Source organism: Rhea pennata, chromosome 17 (assembly GCF_028389875.1).
Source record: "Rhea pennata isolate bPtePen1 chromosome 17, bPtePen1.pri, whole genome shotgun sequence".
NCBI classification, from domain to species: domain Eukaryota; kingdom Metazoa; phylum Chordata; class Aves; order Rheiformes; family Rheidae; genus Rhea; species Rhea pennata.
The window spans coordinates 608,135-635,255 of record NC_084679.1 but is presented as its reverse complement, the minus strand read 5'-3'; the positions used below and the strand labels follow the sequence as shown (position 1 = coordinate 635,255).

The 27,121-nt window shown below is 37.1% G+C and overlaps 1 protein-coding gene across 1 annotated transcript in view; it reads right to left on the bottom strand.

The window, feature by feature from the left end:
• Positions 1–302: 302 nt before the first annotated feature.
• Positions 303–27,121, bottom strand: part of PITPNB (phosphatidylinositol transfer protein beta) — a 39,037-nt gene continuing 12,218 nt past the window's right edge. The window contains exons 8-11 of the mRNA XM_062590215.1: positions 14,066–14,143; positions 7,650–7,760; positions 6,556–6,678; positions 303–2,257 (exon numbers count right to left, since the gene is read on the bottom strand). Coding sequence (XP_062446199.1) covers positions 2,207–2,257; positions 6,556–6,678; positions 7,650–7,760; positions 14,066–14,143 — 363 coding nt within the window. The 3' untranslated portion in view covers positions 303–2,206. The remainder of the gene's footprint in view (positions 2,258–6,555; positions 6,679–7,649; positions 7,761–14,065; positions 14,144–27,121) is intronic.

Genomic DNA, 27,121 nt, shown 5'->3' with positions numbered 1-27,121 from the left:
CAAATGTGTCATTCTGCAAAATTGTTGGCCTGGCACATTAAGGTAGCAGTCATAATACGGTACTAGAATAACACAAGCAAAATACCTTCCCTGTACTCCAGTGAGTGAGAAGGTTCTGTTACTCAGCTTCTTGAACCCCTTAAAAAAAAAAAAATCCACTAGCATTCAAAAACAGGTTTGAGCTCACAACCAGCAAAGCACATCCTTAAAGGATTTCCAGACTTCTCATATAGCTCAATAAAACTAAATGCCATGTCATTAGAAAACCACAAATACTAAGACCTAAGACAAGAGACAGAGCATTTTATGATCAAATTTATTTAATTAAATTTGACTGTTTTACTGTAGGTCACACCAGAGACTGCCAAAGTAAACTAAACATTTTACATTCACTACAAGATTCTCTCAAATTGTCACAACTAGTCCAAAAACATGAAAGGTGTAGGGTCCCTTTCCCTCAGTTTCCATTATGACTTACATTAATGACAGTGGAACTTACATTCCAGCACTGAAAGGAGAATTGAGCCCTTAGGTTCCCAGGCTTGCAACAGCCCTCCTGGTAGCAAACAGTTTTAAAATCATGTGTCTGTGTGCGTGCACATGTGTATGTATATTTACAAAACCAACCTCCTGATGGTACAGAGAGGAAACATCCATTTAAACTGCTAATCCATACAGGAAAAAGATTAACTTTGCTGTGTGGAAGGTAAGAGGGTGAAATTATGCTGGAGAGATGCACAAAAATATGTCCACGCGTTGGCAGACACTTCAGTGCCTGGCAGTCCAGGCAGGCAGGTGCACTGGCAGGGCGAGTCATGCGGCAGACCTGGTCCTGCTACTCTTGGAGTCCAGGCAAATTTTGTCACTGTAATGGAAATCAGACCACTCCTTTTGTAAGCAAATTAAGTCAACCATGATTCCAAAATACTTGGATGTATGTGGGATTAGAAAGGAGCTGGATGCTTAAAGCAAGGCTTGCCCTACAGAGGTTTCTGGGGATGCTGGGAGGAAACTAGGCATTAATAGACCTTTATCTAACTAGTGTTTCTAAAATAATTTTTCTGCTCTAGCAAGCTTTTTGATAATATACATCTATGATATGCTCTATCTGAATATTTTCTTAAAAAATGCTGAAGACATTTTCCTATTTAAGAGTTATCTACAAGAGGTCTTTATTATATCATCTTTCTTTTTATGTGTCTACTCCTAACAAATATCAGAGAAACATGTCAGATGCTACAATTTTAAACTTTCATCATATCTGAAAGTATACATCTCTTTTAAAGTGTATTTTCAACATGAAAAGAGCTAAAAATCACAATTATATTCCATTGCGTAATGTGTGTGAAATCAAGACCATTTGCATAGTTTCCAAACTGAAACTTTGGAAAACAGCAATTTCACTAACAGGAAGTGTTACTTTAGAGAAGGGCAATCCCTTCACACTTTTACTGCATGGCCTAGCATATACTTGAAAGAGTCTATAAATATTGTCAGTTGCTTTGCCTAAAAAGCTAGTTTCTAGAAGTTTTCAAATCACAATTATTTTATAAATCACAAGCCATTTTTCCTTAATCTTGCCAATTTTAATGAAGAAAAAACATCAGCATTTCAATGTACAAAAGTCCAATAAAATGTGTTTTTTGTTTTTTTCAAATCAGTGAAGGGGTAAAGTTTGAGTCAAACTCATTCAATAATAAAAGTCCTCCAATTTCCACTAATAGAAGAAAATTTCTGTTTTGACTATAGGATAATGACAACCCAGAAATAAATAGCTATAAATACATTCATTGTTCCTATTCCAAAAATAATCACATAGGGAAGACACAAAATTGAATCTGTTTTTTGAATTTGTTTCTTTACAATGAGATATGGGCAAGTTATAGCAGAATGACTCAAGACAGGAAAAAAACAAGTACGGAATAAATTGGTCCAGTATTGACATTCATGAAACATACCAGTTAGCATAATTCTGCAGTTAATTCATCCTTTAAATGACACTACTCAGTTGATTTTTTATTTGCTTCAGGTATACATAATGAAAGCAGTTTCCTTTGCATCTTTGTTGAGGATAGGTATAGTACCCTGGAGACACTGTAACAACCCCCTTCAGTATGCATGTGCGTATATATAATTATATACAAATAATCATGCATCCACACACACATTTGTATATCAACACTGCATTTGACGGTTAAATCCATCATCATTCATCATTGGCAGCACTTGTTCCTCTCACTTGGCCTCGATTACGTAACTGTGGGGGAAAAAAAATATATACAATTAAGCATTAACAGTTATTTCAAACTCTAAATTCCAAAAAGGTGATTTCACTAGTTTCCAAGAAAAATAGGGCAGGGCAGTCAAAACATCATCAGCACTGAGCAAGGCCATGCCAAAGCAGAGCAAGTTTTGCAAAGAAACCTTAAATTTGGTACCATCCTCCTGAACGGTGGACAGCAGCTCCAGTCCTCTGAGAATTTTCATACAGATCAGCAGGATTTTAAAACTGCTTTGACTGGGAGATCCCATCTGTGGTGTTAAAGCAGTCACAGTGGGAAACATCAACATTAAAGTACTGAACACAAATACTCAAAAGCCTCCAAACTCTTGGACAAACTGCTTCCTGCACTAACAATTCTAACAGAATTTAGTTATTTTTAAGTTTCTATATGGAAATGGATTTTAAGAAATTAACTTGCTTTGAAGATGGCAGTCCACAATTTTTCTAAATTATTTGGACAAACCTAGACTGAATGAGTAGCAAAATAATACTCACTGGCTTTTCTGATTTGTGCCCAGAAAAGAACTTGCAGGCTTCAGAGCTCAGTGTCAGCACAGTGATAAGGGCATGCATTTTGGGTTTCTGCACTAGATAAGCACAAAGAAATGGCTTACATGGCCAACATGTAAGGCATTCAACAACTGGACTGAGCATCTGCACAGTCTACTACAGTGCCATTTTGTGGTGAAGGTCTCTTAAGCACACAGGCCAAAAAGGATCGTGTCCAACTTTTGATCACATCAAAGTTATCAAGCAGAGGGGAGTGAGGCCCAAAAGCGTTATCTGGATATATATCCATTTAGATGTTTTCTGCCAACTCCCATCATCAGAATATTAATATTTATTCTCCTTTTTCATCCAACAGTTCACTTACACGGCTTGATTTGCCTCAGAACCTACAGAGAACTCCTCTAGACGTCAGCAGCCAATGTGCCTCGTACGGAACCCTTCTTACGCATCTAAACGTAAAATAAAACTGTAAGCTACCAAATAAAGAACCTATCTTGCTGTTGGTTAGTAAGAAAGAAGTAATGAGCTACATGACTTTTCCCAGCCAGGACCAAAACAGGAACCAACCTCAGCAAAAGCTGAAGTTTTCTGGAGACTGGATATACAAAGCATTTCTTTTCGGTGCAGAAAGTCTGGAAACCATACAGCAGCTGTAAACAATGCTTCTTAGGTTTCTAAAAGCCCATGATGCTTCAGTGCTACACTACACTGTTTGAAACATCCAGTATGGCATTTCTACTGTTGCAAAGGCATGCAGTAGATCACAGTGCTTTGGCAGGGTCAGGCGCTTTTCTACTACACACTGATTAGTTTATGTGTATTTAATGAGGCACAGGTGCTCCTCATCTCCACGAGTCAGATATATAAACCATTAAGTGAAAGATAAAGAAAAATCTAAGAAAAGAATGTGCTGGGATAGAGAAAGTCTGGAAGGACACCAATGGGAATTCAGGGAGTAACAAAAAAGTAACAAAAGCAGAGATCCTGACAATCAAAACTAAGGTGAAGAACAGGACTAACAAAAGAACTGAAATGTGCACAGAATCTAAAGAGAAAGATTAGTTCAAACCAGGAAGAAGAAAGGATTTTAATGAGAAAGAACAGCAACAGAAAGTAACGTGTCATAAGAAAATACAATGCTGTCAATATTAGATACTGGCTTGCTTTCTGCAGTTTTTTTCTTTAAGCATCAGAAAACTGCATAGTGTCAAAAAAGCTGAATACTTCTTTGCAAGGCTGCAAGCATGAAGATATTCTTGGCACACTAAGCACTTTACCACTAAGCTCTTTCTTTCCAGTGGTCCAGGCCATAAGACAGATGTTTTGTGGTTTATTTAGGATTTAATGCAAGTTACTGTTTGTCAAAATGGACGAAGTAGCTGGATATAAAAGATAAAAACAAACTATTTGGTATAAATTAGTGTTCACTTTGTATTCGCAGTGACATTTTTTGCCTCTACATTGTTATGCTTTGATAATGCACCTCACCACAAAAATTTTGGGACTGCATCATTTATAGGTGTTTGTAGATCCTGCTATTATATTAAAAAAGAAAAAAAAAGTAGGTCTCCACTCCTCATTTCACAATGCATATAGAAAAGCTGTGTTAATGTTAATGCATTTCTCTTGTGAAAAAAATATATTTAAGTTCCTGATGATAAAGTCTTACACAACAAACTATTCGAAATAATTTATTTGCCTTGCTGTACAAAACAAGAAAACATTAGGGAAACAGATTTGCTGTTTAAGAAGAGAGATCAATGTTACCCAGAAACAAGTGATGCAGGTTTTACTTAAGAATAAGAATTTAAAAAGTAGCAAATACTTTGCTATCAAGATCCAATGTTAGTGATGTTGCATAAAGAAATAAATTCTGTTCCTTTTGCTCCTCTCTAGGAGACGATATTTATACAACAAACTGTTTCATAGGAATCAAAACAACACAGAGCATATCCTGTTTGTGCAAGAGAATCATCTGTGATTTATTTCTGACATAGTATTTTGCAAAAAAATGTACAAAAAGCAGTTACTTACCAGTGAAAAATGTGAAACATAACCTTCTCTACAGAAGACCGACATCTATAGTCCACACAGATACAAAAGGGAAATTTTCTCATGCACACAGATGTATGTATCAAATACTGGGTACTCTCTCCAAACACGCACCTTGTATGCAGTCCTCACACTGCCACTATTCTTTCTCACAGAAATTAGATGAAGTTTGTTTCATTCGAAATTAAGAACTGTGAGTGTTATAAAGAGAACCTTTCTGATAAAAGCCAATTATACAGAGGAAAATGGTTACTCTTCCTCCTTCACAGACAGCTAGCTCTAGGAACAGGTTCTGGCATAAAGCAGAATAAAAGAAAAATTCCATGCATTTTTTGAGAACACTTGCCATAATAAAAAAATATCCAAAAGCCAATGAGAGAGCACAGTGATTTTGAGAAGGAATGGACATTATGATTTTTCAAAATGTGTTTCTGGAAACAGCCAAAGCAGACAATCCCTTCAGCTTATCTGAAAATAAATGTTGTTTTTACTAGCTCAAAACATCTCCCATTTCACACACAGACACACACACAGGGAAGAAGTACTTCTTCCAACCCTGAAAACATTTCCACACAGTGCAAGATGGCTAAAGGCAGTTCATGAAGTCAACACATGAAGAGCGTAGCAACTGCAAATGGAGAGGGAATTACAGCTAGTGTTGATACAAAGAGCAAAGATGTACTAGGCCTGAAGTAAAGTGCACTTCAGAGTCACCATCAACAACAGATCTAAAGCACAAAGCAATCCATTTAAAGATGTCTGGAAGCTGAAATGAGTTAAACCATGCAAAAATCAAGTCATAGCCGAGGGCACACATGTGTCTTCACAGAACCAAGACAATAGATGGAAAGTGACAAGTTGAATGGGTTTGGGACAAAAAGTAACTGGCATGGCAAAATAGGAAGGAAACAGAATTGCAGCTCCACAGATTGCAAAGAACCTGGAAAGACATCAAGATTCAAAAACAGAAAGGCTCTCGACAAAGGTCATGCTCTGAAAAGACTAAAAAAGGAAGCTCCTTGCCTAGCCTATGATGTTCCTCTATATCTTATAGAGTAGGGAAAGTGCCCCATGGGTAAGTTTCCTTCTAGACCTCAGTCCAAAATCAGATCAGATTATATGCATTTGGTCTTCACAACTACCAAAGCATGAAATTTGAGACTGTCTTATGACTAATTTTAGTAACTACCTTTTGTAGTTCAAAGTCTTAATTTTGTCATGCTAACCAGGATAAGTGCAACTGTTGTCATGTGACACATACAACTTGCTTCAAGACATGCTTGAAGGGAAACTAATCAGTTCTAATGATGATTAGCAACTAAACAAAGCAAGACATATGATACAAAAGTGCGAGGACAGCTCTGAGTTCTAACTCACAAGTGGTTAAAAAAAAAAAAAGCACTGAATGGGACTTTGTGCAATGAGTATGATAACATATATAGAGATGCTCAGTGCAGACATTCTGGATTTAGGGATTTCTCATAAGCTTCTACCTTACAGTCACTTCCAGCTTGACACAATACAGTATGCAGAAGCTTCAAGTGCATGGATCTGCACAGAAGAACCACTACAGAAGTCATGTTTATCAGCAATTGCCCAAACACATGCAAGGGGACAGATACTATTCAACTTGCCTCAGTTCTTGAACCATCTAAATGGCAGAGCTACAGATATATGGCATGCAAACATCAATCTTAAAACATTCTTACCGCTTCCAGCTCCTTTTGTGTTTCATCCTCCATTCTCCTAATGTCTTCCATAGTCAGATCAATCCATTTGTCAATCCAACAGAACAGCTGGCGATGAAAGTTGGTAAATATCCTTTTTTCTTGCTTTAAGAAGATAAGTAACATTAGATTGCAGGTCTACATTTTGCCAGGCTGCTGAAGTGATTGCAGTTACTCCATTTGAAGAGGTATAATCTTTAAGTAGGTGCATGCTGTTTCACAGTGCTACAGTTCAGCTTCTCCACATTCTTGGATCCTAGTCAAAGCCACCTCCTTCTCAAAACCAGTCCCACACTAAAGACAGTCTCCTGTATCTCCTAATCCTTGCTTTGTACTGCAGCCACTTATTATAGTTTGTATTTTTGCTATTACTATCATATTTATTGAAATACATAAAGATTTAAGGCAGTTAGCTGTGTGATGCACTCAAGAGCTAAAAGTCCTAGATACAACAATAAAAATGGCCTCACTTTAGTTGTCTGTGAGGAAACAACATATGGAAGAGCTACTGGAGTATCATGTTTTGGTTAACTCACTGGTCTAGAACTAGAACGAGCACAACAGTCTACATTAAATAGATTATACCTTACTTATAACTGTTCTTACAAGCATTCAGTTCCAGTAAAATCAAATACCATAGAGTTAGTATGAACATAAGAACACTTTCATAAGAAAACTAGTACATATGATACTAGAAAAATACCAGCACATCTTTTGCACAACTATTAACCTAAGAGAAAAACAGACTCAAAAGACTTTTACTGTCAAGCATTGGGGCTTGCACACTCAAGGCTTAAACTTACATGATAGAATCATGGCTTCTATTTTCTCTTTTTTAGTTTAAAAAGTTATTTTAGGACTGCCAATGCTGAAACACCATTGCTGATAGACCAACAGTTCTAACTGCTGAGGAAACGAACAGGAACTGCTTGATTGTAAGCAGCAGAAAAGCTCATCACCCCCCCAAAAAAATGCCTGAACAGAACCAACCTGCCTACATACTCCTACCTGCCCCCCCCAATCAATCCCACTGTCCCAGCAACATCCCAACATCACAGCTAGGGAGAAGTACTTACCTTTTGGATAAAGTTTTCAACTTTGTTCTGCAATCCCCACCACTTAAATTTGATAGTCACCAACTTGTAAGCACACATTTTAGGACAGTCTTCATCAGCTGCTAACTCTTTCTGTTTATGGACAGTTGGAAGGAATTTATTTTATTTAAACAAGGGCTTCAGACAAATGTATTTAATATGATTATTAGAAATTATCACTCTAAATATAAGCACTATTAAACATAGTAACTGGGTACTAGAGATTAACAAATATCATCAGGTTAAATGTGTAAGAAATTCCATCTATGCTGCAAACACATACTATAAATCTATAAAACTATGAAGTTTTAACATTGCTTTTATTTTCATGATTTACACTGTCATATACTTTCTGGGTTTTCTCTGGGACAATGATGCTTAATTACAACAGCTGGCACCAAATTATTTTATATTTTTGGATCTACTGCCAAAACGCAATTATAATCTGAGCTACCTCATTACAATGGTAGAAAACACATAAACTTTTTTTTTTAAAAAAAAAAGATTCAAATAAAACATAATACTTCCTCCCTATTCCCAGATCACTTCTCACAAAAGCATAAAAATTAAGTTCATTTCAGTTCTGTTTTGTCTACACACTGTAAAGAGAGATTAAAGCCTGGCAAAATCTCCCCAGTTCCTCTCCCTCATTTCCCCTTCCTAGGGGACTGTGCCAAAAGAGTATGTTTTTACCCAGGAGTAGAAGAAATTTCTAGTTGTGTAGCACAATGTACACATTCATTCTGGCAAAGTGAATTGCAGAGCTCCTGTTCGCATGAGGAAACAAAAGGGAAAGGATCTCTTCTTCCTCAGTGGCAAGTAAAGTGGCCTTAAGATTCATGAAAGCTTCAGTTCAAAGAATGCTTGGAAGTAACTCTGGTTCAAAGACTTAGTGGAGGAAAAAGGATCCCCAAAACAATGAACTGAAGGGAAATTCAGGAGACAACCCTCACCATTCCCTATAACAACAGAAATAGGGCTGCTAGGAAAGACAGGAGCACTGTCAAATATAGTGGGCAGGAACAACCACCCTTAAAATTTTCTACTCCAAAATTCTAAGCATGGATTTGCTTAGAATTATTTAACTGACAAAAGTATTAACTAGATGTAACTGGTCCTGCAACCTGTTGAGACAATCTGCGGAGAGGGCTGAAGAAACTCTTCACTCCCATTTATCTCACAAGGCGATTCAACGCATGGGGCGTGTTTAACCAAATTTCTTCCAAGTTTGCGTAGGAAGAGTTTGTAACACAGTTCAGAAGTTCAGAGCAGCAGCATTGCAATACACTGTAAAGCTGCTAAAGATGTATCTGTTCAGAATAAGAAAACTCAAAATATAGGTATCATAAAACTAGGTTTTATTATAGTTCTTACTTCCAAACAACTTTGAAGTACCACTGATGTGTGCAAATGGTATACAGATATTTCCTAACAATTCATGCAGCCAAATTTATACAATATGAGACTATCATGTTTTTAATTTAACAAAGCATTTTTTTTTACTCCAAGCCATATAAAGGAGGAAGAAAAAAAAAAAGGATAAAATGAAGCCTATAGTATCTTAACCAAAACCTGTGTTTAGCAACTAGTATAAGTAGTCCACAAATGTTTACTGTTAATATCTGCAACAAAATTCTGAATGGAAATACTTATGGCATTTTTATACTAAGTTTCTATTAACTATGAAATGGACCACTTCCTTTGGTCATGTACAGAGTAAAAAGATTTGGGAGATATAGCTATACATTTAAAAGATCTCAGACAACAAAAACAGAATAATGTGTGTTTAACAGAACTTTTATCACAAAGACTCATCAGAGAGCTCTTTCTGGTTTTCATTTACTATAAGACGACTGATATTCTTTCTAGTCACAAACAGAAAACAAAGTACTGCTGCTGTTTTGTGCTCCCAAACTGCATGCGTCTATGTCCAGGTACTAGTAAAAGGTCAGAATTAAACAAAAAATGAATATATAAATTCAGTGCTTCCCAACCCAAGTACTCTTCCTCCTCTTATGGCTATGTTTTTTTTTGGCCAAACAGGCCATTCTTGCATCAGCCCCCCTGCTTTCCTCCTGAAGAGGAGAGGACAATAACTATCTAAGGCAGGATGCAGGTTTTTCAGCACTGTCGATAAGAATAACGTGAGAATTTTATTCTGCTAGCCAGCATATTTAGCCCAGGTAGAAAGAGTATTATAATAACGGAAGTTCACATACATGCCTGCCCCCTTTGTCATCTTGAAACACACAAAATACACATTTTTTCTCATGAGATTCCAGCCTTGTCTAGGCCCAGGTCAAACCTGCAAACAACTGCACAGAGTCAAACCAAAGGTCTACCTGGCTCAGTATTTTGACAGCAGCCAGTGGCAGACACCTAGGAAAGAATATAAAACTCAAGGGAGAAAATACTGGTAATTCCCCCAGAAGCTCTACTGATGTCTAGCTATTTACAAGCTCAGAAAACTTCTGAACTAGAATTATTTTCTGTCTTTGATACACAAACAGCAGAACTAAGATCATGTAAATATGTATAGATTGTGTATATATACCATGTATATGATATATGATATTGCTGAACTCCAGCTTAACATTTATACAGTATCTATGGCATATAATACACTTACATTGATATTTAAGACATCTTAAATATTAAGCAATCAATTAACCAGTTCCCATACAGTTTAAAGTTTTGATGCAAGGGAGACATTAAAAAACAATTAAAATTTGAGAGACTACTTACAAAAAAAAGAAAAAACACTGCACTGAATATTCTAAAGTCTCTTGGCATGCTAAGCTAAAAAATCACTGATGCCTGAACATGTGGCGGCAACTTACAGTAACAAAACGAGTTCAGTTTGGAAGTTATTACGAACAAAGCTCATGGTATTTTAACACTGTGCTCATCTGCTTATTTTTGAAATGTTCAAGCTTAAGTTGAACTAGAAAGCACTATTAAGGGAAAGGTATAGATGGGTTTGGATCTTAAGAGACTATATTCAATAGGAGCACATAAGAATTAAGTCTCTACTTCCACTAGCATTTCACTAAGATATTGAACACTAAAGAGCAGGGGAAGTAGCTGATAAAATGAAGTTAACATTCACCCTAGATTGTCTCTAAGGTCCATCATCATCATAGTATCTAGATACCAAACAAAAATAAAACACACATACCGACTTCAGAAAAGAATGGTAGAGGACCATCTTTACAGAGATTTAGTCTTTAGGAAGCAGAATATATATATATATATATATATTTATATATAGGCAAGTTTTCACAAAAAAATGTGCAAAACATGCTCACAAAGTCTTTTGCTCCATGTATTCTGTGGCAGCTAGTTCTGCAAGTTTCCCAATGGAAAGAAAAGCACAGTAACTAGTATTTTGTTCTTTTTGACTACAGAGAAACAATTGCAGCCACAGGTGTTGCTTAGTAAAAAGTATATTATTACTTATTATTCATTTTTTTCTTCAGTAGCTATAGAAAAGATGGAAGTCAATCAATTTTTGTACAGCAACTAATCTTCTGTGCAAATACAGGCCATTAACCAGTCATGCATAACTCTCAAAATCCAGAAGTCCCAGAAGTAGTAGTCCTTGCTGCCATAACCCAAGCTTGAACACACTTGCTGACTCTTTGAAATCTCCCCATTTTCCTCTGGGGAACATAAGCAGCCAATGACTTATCACACAAGCCAGCATTTAAGTGTGCATGTGGCATCAATTAGCAAAATCCTTTTCCTTCTGGAGTCTCTCGTGCAAGCACTCATTACTTAAGTGCTCAGCTGTGAAGTTACTGCTACAAAATCCCCATAGAGTCATGATAGTACTGTGGTGTCTGTACAATTGGACTATCAAAGGATCTGCTTTCATCACATTGAAAAGACAATGTAAGGAACAGCTACAAAAGCCCAGTTAGGTCAGCAGTATACATTGACTTCACCCTCAGGTCTAATTAAGACAAATTAAAGCATTTGAAATACCCCAAACACAGTTACACAAGCATTTCGGTTGACAACGCAGCTTAAGGGCAGTGATGTGCCAGCTTTAGCAGCCCATACCCCTTCTGCTCCACTGCTGTATCACATCTCAGTTCTGTTACAGCTGCCTGTGTTGCCACATCATTTCCCATATACTCACAAAAATCAGACAGTTGTCTTTCCCATGCAGCATTCAAACCACTGTACCAGCACATCGGAAAGGGTGGTACAAGAGTGAATGGTTAGTGCTGCACAGAAGTGCCCCCGCACCCAGGGCTTCACTCCACAGTGGGACAGGTTGCTTCAATGTTACGATCTTCAGCTAGCTGATAACTCTCATGACTGTCTGGTTCTGTTTAGCAGGCAATGGTGGCTATGTGCTTTGTTAGACATGGTAGTCAGCTATTTGACAGTTAAGACATAGCAGAAGCCTCTGATATGAGAAAGGGGAATATCTTCTGTCTACCCTTCTGCTTGCATTTTAGGAAAGGAAATTAGGGACTGATTGCCTGAAGCACCAATGCATTCTATTCCAACATCTGACACTTATCTTGATGCACTGCAAAAACTAATAGTAAAATAATTAATGGTGACTTCTAAAGTAATGAACTAGAAGAAAATTCACACCTTGCAGGAAAAGTACTTCACATTAGATTTAGAAAGAAACATTCTTTCTATATTATCAACCTTTCTTGGTAATAAAAGACTAAATGATTTTAATGCTAATGTCTTTAAATGTTAATGAAGTCTAATGCTTAAGAAAATTTAAGAATTTGGAGTACTATTTCTAATGTATTTTAAAAAATAACTCACCAGCTAGCTATTGAAGTATAATTCTTCAAAGTACACCCTAAGAAGTAAAATTACGCCAAGGTTTTTTAGACCTCAAATTTCATTTATATCGCTGCCAATAAAATGTTGCGTTTAAAATAACAACAAATTGTGCATATTTGTTATATAGTGGTCTACAGCAAATCTGCTTCTAAGTTTTAATGGAGCAAGGTTCTGGAAGAAATGGGAAGGGAGCTGTTTCAAGGCTCAGGGAGCAGATTTTAAGGAAAATTTATTTCAAGATAGGATCTTCTTTATGTATGCAGCAAGTGTCTTAGGCTAAATTGTCAAGAGAAGTATATAGTGGGTAGTAAGGAATTAAAAGGGTGAGGTAAGGGTGTCACTGACATATCTAGATCAGTACTTACTATGTTGCCTATTAGAACATCAGTCTTCAAACATGATTTTCCTGTAGCTGAATATGCAAGCACAGCGAATTTATACCGGGTGTGATTTTAAGTAGTAAGCTTTCACATGACAGTCATATTGATGACCAATAATGTAAAGTTGTTTATGCAGAAAGGAAGCACTAATGTTGAATAGCTTTCACAGAATTTAATGTCTCTTTAAAATAGATTTCTCACACTATCCATTAATAGTATTATGGAAATCTAGCACACTGCATTTTGGTCAGATTTGAAGGGGAGGAGGAAAGAAGGGAAGAGAAAGGTAGGTGATGTTAAGCAAACAGCATGCATAATGCACTGATAAGAAAACAACCAGTATAAAGGCTTAGGAACCACACTCATGGTAAAAGACTGATAGTTTTACCTTAAAATAGAAGTTTTGGGTCAAGTCATTTTCCCATGGTTATAAAGAGCTTATCAGAAAGTTGCTAAATGACCAAAGAATGTGGAAAATTAACTCCCCAAACAACCCAGATTACGTATCTCAGACTAAGAATTTCAGGAACATAGTAGATGCATCTATGCCTACAAACACACACAAGATGTATTATCTTACTGAAGTAAAATGCTTCATTATGATGAAATAATATAGGTTTTCTGTGTGCATTATGCATATATACCACACAAGTTAAATACACTCAAATATTCAACAGGGCAAGCTAAAGATTGGCTTCTATTTAATTGTCACTACATTCTGCTTGTTTTTGATCATCCTAAATAAAATACACACATGCAGGATCTTTTACTGTGCTCTAAGAAATATATAATTTATATAATCTACAATATCTATAAGCATTTAAATATAAGGAAAGTTCCAATTAGTTTTTTGCATTTTAATTTACCTCCAGTGCCTAACACAGTTTGATGACTTGCATGGAATTTGTCATATTCAACTGTCATCCTTCAGTAAGGATAACATCCATCCCATTTAATTTGTATAGCTTTTATTGCAATTTTTTAAACTTGTTCTTCAACTAAATCACTATTTTTAGTAGCAATATTAAGCAACTTTGCTTACTAATACATTCAGAAATTTAACCAAATATGAAAAAGAACAGAAATATTAAATTTCTATCCTCTGTTTAAGACTAGCATCACTAGTACTACTGTCTAAGGATTTGTGAATATTTTTTGCCAATTAAGACTTTGTAAGGTTGTAAAGTCAATTCTCAGTACCTTCCAGTTTGGCCCTAAAGGTCCTCTCTTGGTCTTAACAGACTGGAATAATGCTGGGTCTTCATCAGCTTTGTAGTCCTAAAACATAATAAAAAAAAAAAAAAAAAAAAAAAAAAGTGTGTCAGAAAAAAGAGCATACAATATCCCACTATATAAGGCTTCTCCTCAAGACTACTAAGTTGATTCATCCAAGTGGTCTGGAGTAGGACAGGGGAGTTGTTACTCTGTTTTTAAGCTTACGTTCAATATATCATCACACCAACTTAATCCACTGAATATCACAAATGGTGCTTGTTATCTATTTATAGGACCTCCTTCTAGATCAAAATTTTCTTATACTGGGCACTGTGCAACATAGGCACTATCCTCTCAGTTTCATACACTTTTTTGGGGTAGGAAAAGCAATACAGAAATGTGTATGCCAGTATTTCCCAAAGTTCCTGATATGCCCACTTCAGAGAAAGCCAAGAAGAAAGGGAAGAAGGCATAACTAAACTAACTTGCAAAATTAGAAACTGCATAATCTCAATCGGTGAGACACGCTGCCAAGCTAAGCACAGAGTGGATACAATCTGAGTGGCACTGCTTTAAGCTTTAGAACAGACATTACTGCTTACCAAGTCACAAGTAGTGTAAACAAAGATAATACTAGTAAAACTGAAAGATGGCAAATGCTTCCAATGTATGGATTCATTTATTATACTGATGAAGGGTATAGAAATCATTACTTGATAAAGATACTACTTAGGAAATCAGGAAAGCATATGAAACCCTGACCTCAGTAATTGACATCAAGTGAGGTTCACACAGCATATGAAAAACAGCAACCTAAGAAAACCATTATACCCACGCAATAAAGGAGAACTGCAAAAGTTTAAGTTACTTTAAAGTATAAGAAGTACTTTGTGGGTGCTACAGAAAAGCCTAATAAAGCCCCAGAAGTCTAGCAAAGCTTCATGTCTCATTTAAAAAAAAGATAAGTTTTAACAAGGATAAAATTTTCAGAACAGAGTGGAATGCCACCAAAAAGCAGCTACTGGCATTTTCCCTACTTCTGCATCAAAAAGTTGTCACAAGGAATCACAATTGTAGACCATTTCACAGATGAAGTAAAACCAAACATTTACCCTTCTAATCCATCCCCTATATTCCAAATGAAACACTATCAGCCCCAAGATAAAAAGAAATGAAACAAATGGGTCTCCAAATACTACACCTGAAATATCTTTTGATATATTCTCTTGAATATATTTTGTCTGAGGCACACTGAAAGCATTCAATTACATCTTCATTGCAGAAGTATTGTCACTTGGTTTCTCTACACAACTGAATTATAAAGTTCTTTTAGACAAAAGCATGAACAAAAGCTTACTTAAAATAAACCCAAACAGCGTAACATTACAGAACAGGAATTGTCAGACTGGGTTAAACCTGGTCCATTCTAATCCAATATTCTGTCTCAGTGGCCAGTAACAGATGCTCTGTGGAAGGATATAATTAACTCACTGACAGAGCTTTTAACCCAGGCAGTAAACATTTTCATCTTCAACATTGTTTTTATGTAGAAAGGATGCACCTCTTTGGCCATGGAGGTTGCTATAACTAGGTATTTCTCTCTCGACCTTCATTTGAGGCCTTAACTGCACTCTGTAGTAATTAGTGTCTAATGGATTACGAACTGTGCAAGAGCATTCCTCTCTCCCATTCTTTCAAATGATTTCTTTTTCCATTTCATAGAATCATAGAATCACTAAGGTTGGAAGGGACTTCTGGAGATCATCTAGTCCAACCTTCCTGCTCAGCAGGGTCACCTAGAGCATGGTAGACAGGGTTGCATCCAGGTGGGCCTTGAAGATCTCCAGAGAAGGAGACTCCACAACCTCTCTGGGCAACCTGGTCCAGGGCTCTGTCACTCTCACAGTGAAGAAATCCCCCCTCATGTTCAGGCGGAACTTCCTGTGCTTCAATTTCTGCCCACTGCCTCTTGTCCTGTCACACGGGACAACTGAAAAGAGTTTGTCCCGTTCCCCTTGACACCCTGCCTTCAGGTACTTACACACACACACACACACACACACACTGATCAGATCCCCCCTCAGTCTTCTCTTCCCCAGGCTGAACAGGCCCAGCTCTCGCAGCCGTTCCTCATAGGGCAGATGCTCCAGCCCTCTGATCATCATCGCAGCCCTGCACTGGACTCTCTCCAGTAGCTCCGTGTCTCTCTTGTACTGGGGAGCCCAGAACTGGACACAGTACTCGAGATGAGGCCTCACCAGGCCTGAGCAGAGGAGCAGGATCACCTCCCTTGACCTGCTGGCAACAGTCTTCCTAATGCACCCCAGGAGACCATTGGCCTTCCTGGCCACAAGGGTACATTGCTGGCTCATGGTCAACTTGTCATCCACCAGCACTCCCAGGTCCTTCTCTGCAGAGCTGCTCTCCAGAAGGTCAGCCCTCAGCTTGTACTGGTGCCTAGGGTTATTTTTCCCTTGGTGCAGGACTTGGCACTTGCTCTTGTTGAACCTCAGGAGGTTCCTCTCTGCCCAACTCTCCAGCCTGTCCAGGTCTCTCTGAATGGCAGCACAGCCCTCAGGTGTGTCAGCCACTCCTCCCAGCTTGGTATCATCAGCAAACTTCACTGGCTTCCCTATTATTCTTATATTGATATGGGGAAGCTGAACTTCACATCTGAATTTTTTTTCACCATGATTATCTTTATTCACCAGGAAAATTCCAAACAAAGTTGAGTACAACAAGCCATATAAAAGAATCTGTTAACCTTCCTCAGCCTCTCCAGAACAGTTCCATTTCTGTATCTTTTGTGTGCAACTCATGTCACTTTATTCGTTGGTACTACATTATATACAATTCAGGAGCTGTTACAATAATATAGTCTTTAAACTGGCATAAGAATAAAAGATAGTGTTTAACACACGACAGTTTTCAAATCTAGATTCTACCATTACCATGAAGAAACAAAGGCTACTTCTAGATTGAAATTCCAAATCTGCAGAGTCAGGCTATTCAAATTACAGCTGACTAATAATATTTAATCTTTTACTTATTAATGCTTTCACAAACATTTTGACATTTACAATGTATTTTTGCAAGCTACGTGGAACTGGAAAATACAGGAGGTCCTGTCAGATGAACCTGAATTTACTTGCAGAAACACACCTATTATTCCCCAATTCTTTCTAAACCCCAGTTTTCTCCTGTTCCTCTCAGTTCTTTCAACACACCTACCTACACTGTGCATTAAAATAGACTGAAAAAAAAACTGTTTAAGATTTTTCTCAGCCATTACATAATTAATAGATATTTAGATAAACAGACTAAACTTATGTTATGCATTGAAATATATATTTTAAAAATTGAGCAAATATTTTCTAGAAACACCAAGGTGATTCAAAAGTCAATCATATTGCTAATCAATATATATTTTATAAACTTCCACAAAATAGTATTTGCCTCCATTTCTCCCTCCAAGCTGAAATGATATAAATATGTTTATAAAAAGAATATGTGCTTTTAACAAGAATCCAAATAATAGAGAGAAAATTTAACTAGGGTGTTCCCACTGGTGCTAACAGAATACTTTATCCAGCACTTGGAAACAATATGAGGAATCACCAGGAGCACTGTACATTAACCTTGAAACTCAGCAACATTTAAATGCAAGTCCACTTATTTATATCTTGAATTGAGTTGTTATAACTGCAAAAAGACAATTAATAATATTTTCATTTTGAAATTTACTAAAAACTTGCTTATTTATAATTTTAATAATTTTACTGGAATAAAGCACATCCCTTTTATAGGCATTAAAATAAACAAATACATTCCTTCATGTATGATGGCTTCAGCATACAGTACACAGCCCTAACTCTCAGTTAGGCTTGCAAGTAAGCAACAGCACAGAAGGAGATAGCTGGCTAGCTTTGCATTCTCTCTCCTTTAGGAAGCTAAAGGGGCAGTGAAGAGAGAGAAGCCTTTGGCACACAGTTTACAGTGCTTGCCACTAGTTTAGATTTCCCATTTTATTAGTTATTTCAAATACTGTGGGTGAAGATAGCTGCAGCCTACTTGAATCCTCAGGTCTCAGGTACTCTGAAGTCTTAATTTGATACGTAATTTTACAAACCTTGGAAGGAGAAAAAAATCTTTACAAGTAAATCACCTTTAAAATGAGCATTAATATCCAAAAATACTGCGGCAGCATGTTTTTATATAAATACTTATACATTTCACATTTTAAATTTCTCATTATAACTGCCTTTTAACAATTCCATTTAAACACTAGAATGGATGACATTGCAAATGGGATTAAATTATACTAAGGGATAAACAATTTTCCAAGAAACACTTTGTTCTAGAACACTAATTCCTGGCATAAGTACTGCTAGTTCTTTAAGGTGGTCATGCATCTAAGGAGAACCATGAAACACGAAGAGTTTTCTTTCGCATTTTAATGTCAGTTCTGTAAATAAAAACAGGTTCTGTCTGCATTTAGACATGACCTTGACTTTCTTAATTTGAGTGTCCATAGTCATTTTAAAGAGTTTGATGTTGCATGTCCATGGATCACTGCAGAGCACAACAGACTAAGAAGTCTGAAATCAAGGAAAGGACAAGATCAAACCAAGTCTAACACATATCACATACTGGGATTATTAGGAAACTAGGATGGAAAAAACCAGAAAATTCTACATAAGAATTCTCTGGTACACCTGTATTTTGAATATTATATTAACTGTTGGTGCCCTTTTTCTAAAATGATACAACACACCTGGAAGAGTCATAGGGGACAGCAAGAATGGAAATATGGAATCACTTCCACTCAGATAACAAATAGGACAGACCCAAAAATCTTCAGCCTGGATAAGGATGACTGAGAGGGCTAAAATATGGAGATCTATAAAAACAAAGAGGGAATTCGTATATGTGGGGACTAGAGCAAGGATAAGCTGAAAACTATAACCAGATAAAACTATCAGTAATCCAAAAAGTTTTTTTTAAACAATTTTCAACGCAATTACAAGCTGACTGCTACCAAGTCTATCAGCGGTCAATAAGAATCAAGAAAGAGAATGCAGAAGTGGCAATATTATTCAAAAGAGTACTTTAAACCAGATCCACTGGAAATAACAAGTAGTCATCTCAGCCTACCAGCCATGCCTAGACAGCCTTCACTGCTCACAAACCTCACACTAAGTTTATAGCCAGCCTGATAAAGAGCAACTGTTTCCCTTTGAAATTTAAGTTTTTAGGCTAAGGATGAAATATATTAAGAGTTAAAATTAATGCATGTATACACCAGTGAAAATGCTGCTTTTTTTTTGAAGCAGAACATGACTTATTTTTTGCTCTGTTTCAACATAAAGTACCTGACTATGCAGAATGATTGGTAAAGGTCTCCACACAGATGGGAAACTCTTCAGAAATGAAAAGTATGACATTAGCCTGGGATGGCAACAATTTCCAGGCAGCACATCAGTACTTAGGCAGCCATCCCATAGGATAATAGCTTTAGACATCTAACCTTGGCCCTAACACCCTGGCTAGACGGGATCTCCTCTAACTTCTGCAGCTACTGGAATATTACCAATTTTATACACAATACCCAGCATCCGGCATTCATGCGCTCAGGGTACCAGAGCACACCACGCCTCAGCTTGGCTAGCCCCAAGCTCAGCGGCAACATCTTGAGGGACAGCTCTGCGGGGTACATCGCAGAGAGGCTGGGATACCTTGCAGTGGGAGCCCATCAGCTGTCCCACGCACAGGCATCTGGCTAGAGAGGCAGCATTTTAGCCATTGCTTTGGTCACAAAGAAAGCGTATCAGGAGCTGCAGGCCCAAGCACAGGCGTGCCCACGAAGGAGAGGCACTGCAAGGGCAATTCTGAAGAGAAGGCCATGGTACGTAAATGAGCTAATAACAATAAGTACAGAACGTTACAATGTGCTTTATTGGAATTGCAGTTTTACCACATTTATTGAACCAAATAATTAAAACTCCAGTCATTACCCTTTTCCAGGTAACTGTATTGGTCGTCAGGTTTGATGCTACAAACTTCTGGTTTTGCTTTTGTAAGCTTCCACTAAAATTCAGTGGGGAATGCCCTGGTCATGTTGCAACAGGAGTTCCACTCAAGCTTCCACCAGGCTCCTCTCATACCAAAACCAGAATGTAATTCCAGTTTTATTCAGACCTGTGTGTTTAACTGAATGTCTGTGCCACTTAATCAACAAAAGAAAAAGGCTCATTCAATAAAATTGAAAGAAAGCTGTAAACTCACATGACTTTTTGTGATGAAGCAGCAGTTAGGATACTCAAAAATACTGATATGACTTCCAAACAAAAACATTTCCCCCTTTTTCAGTCCTGGTCTTCTTTCAGAGATCAAAATTCTAACACACTACAACACCAAGACTTCTTTAGAGGCCTAGCTTGATGAATACATGTAACTTGGTATCACCTGACTTCTAGATAAACTCAAGGTCTGATGCACTCTCCGTTTATAACTTACAGGTCAAGGAACGTGCAGCCTGGATTTCCTAGTAGCACATGTATCTTTTATAACAGAGTGATTTTTTTGAAAATCTTTTCTTAAAGGAAACCAAATGCTCTTACGAGAAGGCAGTGTTTGGCTCAATGCCCCAAAGCTGTGCTACGACAGCAATGCGTCACAGAGCTCTTAACACTTCTTCCGAAGGACAGACAGGCTGCAGCAATATAACTCCTTACTAAAGCTACACCAGATCATCCTCAGCAGAAGCATGACATAATTTGGATTCTTTCTTTACAACAGTATTCTCTGCAGGGAATTCTCTATATAACTGTCAGAGAAGAGAGTGCATCAAACACCACAGCTCATCACCGGATGTAGCATGCAAAACTGCAGCGTAGGGATTGAAGAGAAACATTTTATGACTGTCTCAAATTATCTGTAACCCATAACTTTAACAGAAAAAATAGATGATTCTATACTTTAGGAAACAGGTACAAAAGACTAAATTTTAAACAATTTTCTGATCCATGAAACTACCTGGACAGCAGTAAGAAATGGAAGCACCAAAAGCATACAAAGATAGAAAGCAGAACATCTCTGTCCTTAGTGGAAAGGCAAAAGAAAGAGAGATAATACAGTATTTCAGAGACAGTGAATATTTTTTAAGCATAACTAATTACTAGTTTGATAGATCTGAATGGTAACAAGCTATTTGTTGAAAATAGACATTGAACAAGAGATTTTTTCCATCGCATTAACCTCAGTAACTTCATAAAATAATTCATTTTATCACTAAATATTTTTACAATGAAATGCACACTTGCCTGAGTTTTTTTATACAGCACTAGCTACTAAATAAATGATAAAATGCCTCAAGTATAACTGATAGTCTAAGGTTAGAGTGAAGACATGTTCTTTTAAAATGTTTTATTTAGCATCAAGAACCATGATCTATAATTTTATAGAGGTACCTGTGAACTCAGTTGTATTTTCATCATGTATAGCACATGTTAACATACTCTTTTAAAATCCCACAATCAACAGCTGAAGCTGTGTCAGGAAGTGCTCTAGGTCCAACCTACCATATTGCTTTCAGCACAGTCTCAGCACAAAAAAGAAAAAAAAAATTACTGACTCCTCTCAAGAACAGTAAGTTGTTTTTCAAAGAACCGAAGTACACCTAACAAACGTCTCCGTGGTAGAAGAACAATTAAAAGTTTTTGCAAAGAAATGCACTTGCTACAGAATGATAAACAAGCTACCATTTAGGATTAAACAAATACAGTGCTAAGTAAACCATGTGAAGCTGTATATTAAAAAAAAAAAAAAGTATAGGCGTCTGGTCATACTTTCTCGACAACATTGAATGTAAGTGTTGCCTAAACAGGTTATTCATTCCTCTACCCCTTCTGCTTGGGAAGCAGACAGAAGTTCACCTTCCTTAGCATCCAGTGTTGATCACTGCTAAATAGCACACTATTTTGGTCCAATCTGAAAGTGTCAAGGCCAGTAAGAAAAAGCCACAAGAGACTGGATGAACCACTAAGATTATGAAGTGCACATATATTGATGAGGTGACATCACTTACAGCTGGACTATACCCTTTGTACTAGCTTATAATATTCACCTCAAAAGACCAAAACCCCTTCAACTCTAAACATTCAGTCACAGTAACAGGCACCACTCTTTACAGTCCTGTCGCATTCAGGACAGACGGGAAAAATCAACCTCTTCCAGGAAGGCTACCCAGCACTAACACATACCTCATTATCCCAGCATGATGCCTGCAGTTAATCACGCACAGGTGGAACACTTCAACCCACTAGTGGGCACTCCCTACAAGTTGCCACAAGGCACTGTCAAAGGTCTGCAATAAAATGGTTCCAAACATGGCTGTAAATATTGAAGTTTACCTGATCTAAGTTCCTTTGTAAACACTAAGGTGTAAAATCAAAGTAAAACATTAATGGAGAAAAAAAATGACTTTTAGGAAGTCAGCATGCTTGTTTAAAGGAAGTTAAACTTTGGGAAAAAAAGGCTTTAATTCTACAGAAAGACAGCTTCTACATTCAGTATAAAGCACACAGCATAAGTATAAATGGTCTTGCCAAATGATTAAAGTGATACATACTTGACAATTCTATATTTATATTGCAATCTCTTTCCTGAAAGGATTAAAAAACAAAACAAGGATACCAATAAGCATCACTGGCTCCAGGTAATAGGATGTTCACCCAAAGTATTCCAAAAAGTCAAAATTAAAAATTGCATTCACTCACTTAAAAAAAAAAAAGCTGTGGAACTTCATACATGCATATTATGGTGTATACCATACAAGCTTATAGAAACGCAGTGCTGGATGCAAATTTTAAAACACACAGTGCTCAGATAACTAAAGAGTAACTCAGCTGACACACACATTCTTTGCTTTGGAATTTTGGCATTTAAATTCACTTATATGTGCAACTTTGATATCATTGTTTTGCGGGGCAGGTTTAGCTCAGTTGGTTAGAGCGTGGTGCTGTTAATGCCAAGGTCATGGGTTCAGTCCCCGTATGGGCTATAATGAGGGCTGGACTAGATGACCTCCAGAGGTCCCTTCCAACCTTACCATTCTATGATTCTATTTGACTAAACACCATAAGAGCACACCAGTCCACAAGACCTAACATTATCTGCCATCCTTCCTCTCATTACACACAGGAACATAGGTAAAAAGCAATTGTGCTCTTGCCTTTAGGCAAGCCCAGTTGGAAATACTGGAAATACATATTATCTACAAGTAAAACGTTGCAGTGAAAACAAAAATTCAAAGAAAACATGAGTCATAATAAAATTCTCTATGCTAGTGACCATTTACAGAAGCTTTGAACCAAGACACTTCAAAACTCACTTAAGCCAAGTTTTGTTAAGGACGGAAGGGAGAGAAAAAGAAAAGCCTAGATTAAAGGCTAGATGGACAAGAGACTATTGTAGGAACTCCTCTAAATACATAAACTCCACCAGCATGCAAGGAAGGAGACTGGACTAAAGCCAGAGCACAAATAAACAACAGTTCTTTGCAGAGTTTAAGGAAAATATCTATGCAGCAAGACTGTAACTCCTGACAACAACAAGCCCTTCTTAGGAAGAAAAGCAGTCAACTGTTGGAACAAATAGTACAGCTAAAAAGATCTGAAGGCCCCCTGGAAGCTAGACAAGCAATACTTTATTTTGCAGCAAGGTAACAATATGGAGGAGTCGAACAAAAAATTTCACAGAAATAAATACACAAGTATTGTATAGGCACTTTCTGCCCAAAATTTCAGTATCCTATGCATGAATGCAACGGACTTATGGAGTTAGCTTTTCAGCAAGCTATAATAGCTAATTATCTAGAGAAATTGTGAATCATGTAAGACAAAACAATAATCACAACAAATCCTGAATCTATGTGCTTTTTTCTTTTTATAATTCTTTGCTGAGCAAGAAAGCTATTGCAGCCCTCCAACACAGGCTAAAAGGTAGCACCAGACACAAAAGTTAGCAGGACACATCAATGTAGTGGGAATAACAACATTACAGAGGTGATACCACCTCTTCTTATGTACAAGACCTCCTAAAAGTAATAATAGTCTTGCTGATAGCTCATTGTTCATTCTCCCAGGTACTATAAAACTTGAAAGTATATATACACGACAGAATGATTTCAAGAAAACTTAACCAACACAAGAAATAATACAAGTCTGGTGTCTTATCTGTAGGGTCATGACAAAAACTTCGAGTAGTATAGGACAGACTAGGCAGGCAGACAATTTCTAGCTTCCCAATTCAGTACTGCATTAAATCTTTAAACAGCAGAACACACGTATCAGTGGTGTTTAGCAGATACTACATGTAACACTGATTGAGAAAAAAAACCCCACATACTAGTAGTTTTCACTTGTATGACCCAAAGCTCTGTAAATACCCGTTGTCCACAGCATGGTAAAAGTTCAAAATCAGGTTGATCAAAGTATGTCATATTCCCAGCTCAGTGCAAGATTCCTGCATCTCATAACTGAAACAATCACCAGCCCTACTTTCCAATTCTTGATATGCAAGAGTATTCACATATTTTGGTAGGTTTAACTAAATGGCATCTTCCTCTTAATAATGAGCATCTTATGATCAATTCCTCAAGAGCATTATAACTACCATGTGAATTATCACCCGATCTCACCTTTGAAAGAATGCTTAAGTTCAAATGAAAAATAAAATCAGTCTTGTTAAATTAGTATAGAAGAAAAACTGCAGTATTTTGCTTTGTAGTAAACGTTAAAGTCTCCACAGAAGAGACTCTTCTATAAGGTAGTTGAGAAGAAAAGTTTTAAGTACCCAGGGCAGCATGAAAAAAGCCTTAGTAAGGGGACAGAAAAAAGAAAAAAAGGAAGAAAACAGTAGAAAGGTAGAAATAAGAACAATTAATATATACCTAGGTTGTTCCATGGGTTGTGCAGTTTAAAATCACTGAGCCCTACAGAAGGACTTAAGCAAAGTTCAAAAAGCAGACAAGTTTTTCCATTTTTCCAAACCTGTAAATAACATCCCCAATATGAAAAAATCCTGTTCTGTTAGCAGCTGAAGTTTGGGAGAAAGTAAAAGGGCTATCTAATGATCACCTGAACAAGCATTTAATCCTGTGCATCTTTATTCCAAGATAGTACTGCTGAAGGTTGAATGGTTCATCTGTTCAAAATCAGTGATTCAGACAAGCCTTGCTGGATTTTTTTTGGCCTCCCCAATCTCTGGATACTTGCACATGAGAGAACACTGGCAACCAGGGATACATCCATGCAGTGATTTTCAGGAGGTGCTCTGAACATAAGACAACGTTGTCATTTAGATACATGGATACTGATCACTAATGTATTTTTAAACAAGTCAAAGACATTACAGAATCCACAATCCCAGGGATCACATGGGTTTTAGAAGTCTAGTCTTTCCTCAGTAGCAGCTAAATGAAGAGAATAAACATTTCAGACCCATAAACACTGTAGCATTCTTCAATAGACGGTCATTTGTATTCTAGACTCTAAAAACTTCAGGTAGTTTGATAGTGGAGTTTAACAAGACTCAAAACTTCATAATAAAGATACAATCACATGATCCAAAATCATCTAGACATCATCCACCAGCGAATGGATCCACATGCATCCACACACCTGCCTCATCTGGACACCAAAATGAAAGAGCTTCACAGAACTGAAGTCTGACAAAAATTCAGTTTAAGGCAATATGACTTTCTCTCTCTCTCCTTCAAACTGAAAAATTCTTGATTTTTATTAAAGCAATTAAGAGGCATAATGTGATCCTTTTGCTAATACAGTCTACTTCATGACCTAAAGAGAATGTTCCAAGATTGCTACCAGTAAAATGCTTGATAATGCTAAGCTCCTTGGCTAGTAAAATGGACTTTTTAGATGCACATCATATCTGAGTCCCAATATAGTCTCAAATGAGACATCTCCTCATTGCACAGAAATAGCTACAAACCTGATTTCAATTTCTTTGTTTTCATTATGTTTATTTTCTTTCAAATTGCTTCCAAAAATGTAGCCTCTTGTGATGTTAATTGAGCATTCACTTCTGCTTACTCTTTAAGAATTCTTCCTCTCCTGGGAAGTGACTGTTATATACAGATCACATAAAGCTACTTAGATTGTATGCTGGAGATGATTAAGAGAGACCAGAATTAAAAGAAAGTCAGACATTGACCAAATTATTTCTATACATTTTAAACAAGCATAAGTTGGCATATGCATGCCATTAGCATCTTCAGTAAATTTACTATTTTTATATTTATGCTGATTATAATTCTGAAGCTAATGTGACTGCCACACTACAATGGCTTGGCCAAGGTTCATTCACACACACAATCACAGAATGGTTGAGGTTGGAAGGGACCTCTCGAGATCATCTCGTCCAACCCCCCCCCCCGCTCAAGCAGGGTCACCTACAGCATGTTGCACAGGATCGCATCCAGGCAGAATTTAAGTATATCCAGAGAAGGATACTACACAACCTTTCTCGGCAACAGTGCTCTGTCACCCTCACAGTAAATAAGTTTTTCTGTTTTCAGTTTCACTGAACACAAAGATATATCTTGAACATATGAAATTCTTTAAATCAAAATTGCTGAATCTTTTAAATGTAGTTCCATTCTTTCAGTAATATTGTTATGCAAGACAGCACGCCAGGGTTACTTTGTTACTTTTCCAGGCAAAGCAATGACCGATAGAATAAATGTGTGTGTATACATATACATATATATATATACACACACACACACACACAAACACACACACACAGAAAAAACCCCCACCCTTTCCTTTGACAGTGCTGAGGATTCCTTTTCCCACTGCACCTAAAAAGTCAGCACACCAACCCTTCTCAGTCACTTACAATGATAACTGCCAAAAAAAAAATCATTATAACATTGAAAGAAATTGGACAAATAATGTAAGTGAGTTCAGAGACTACCCAGAGTGAACTAGTGATCGTTCTAATATAACTGAATAAAAG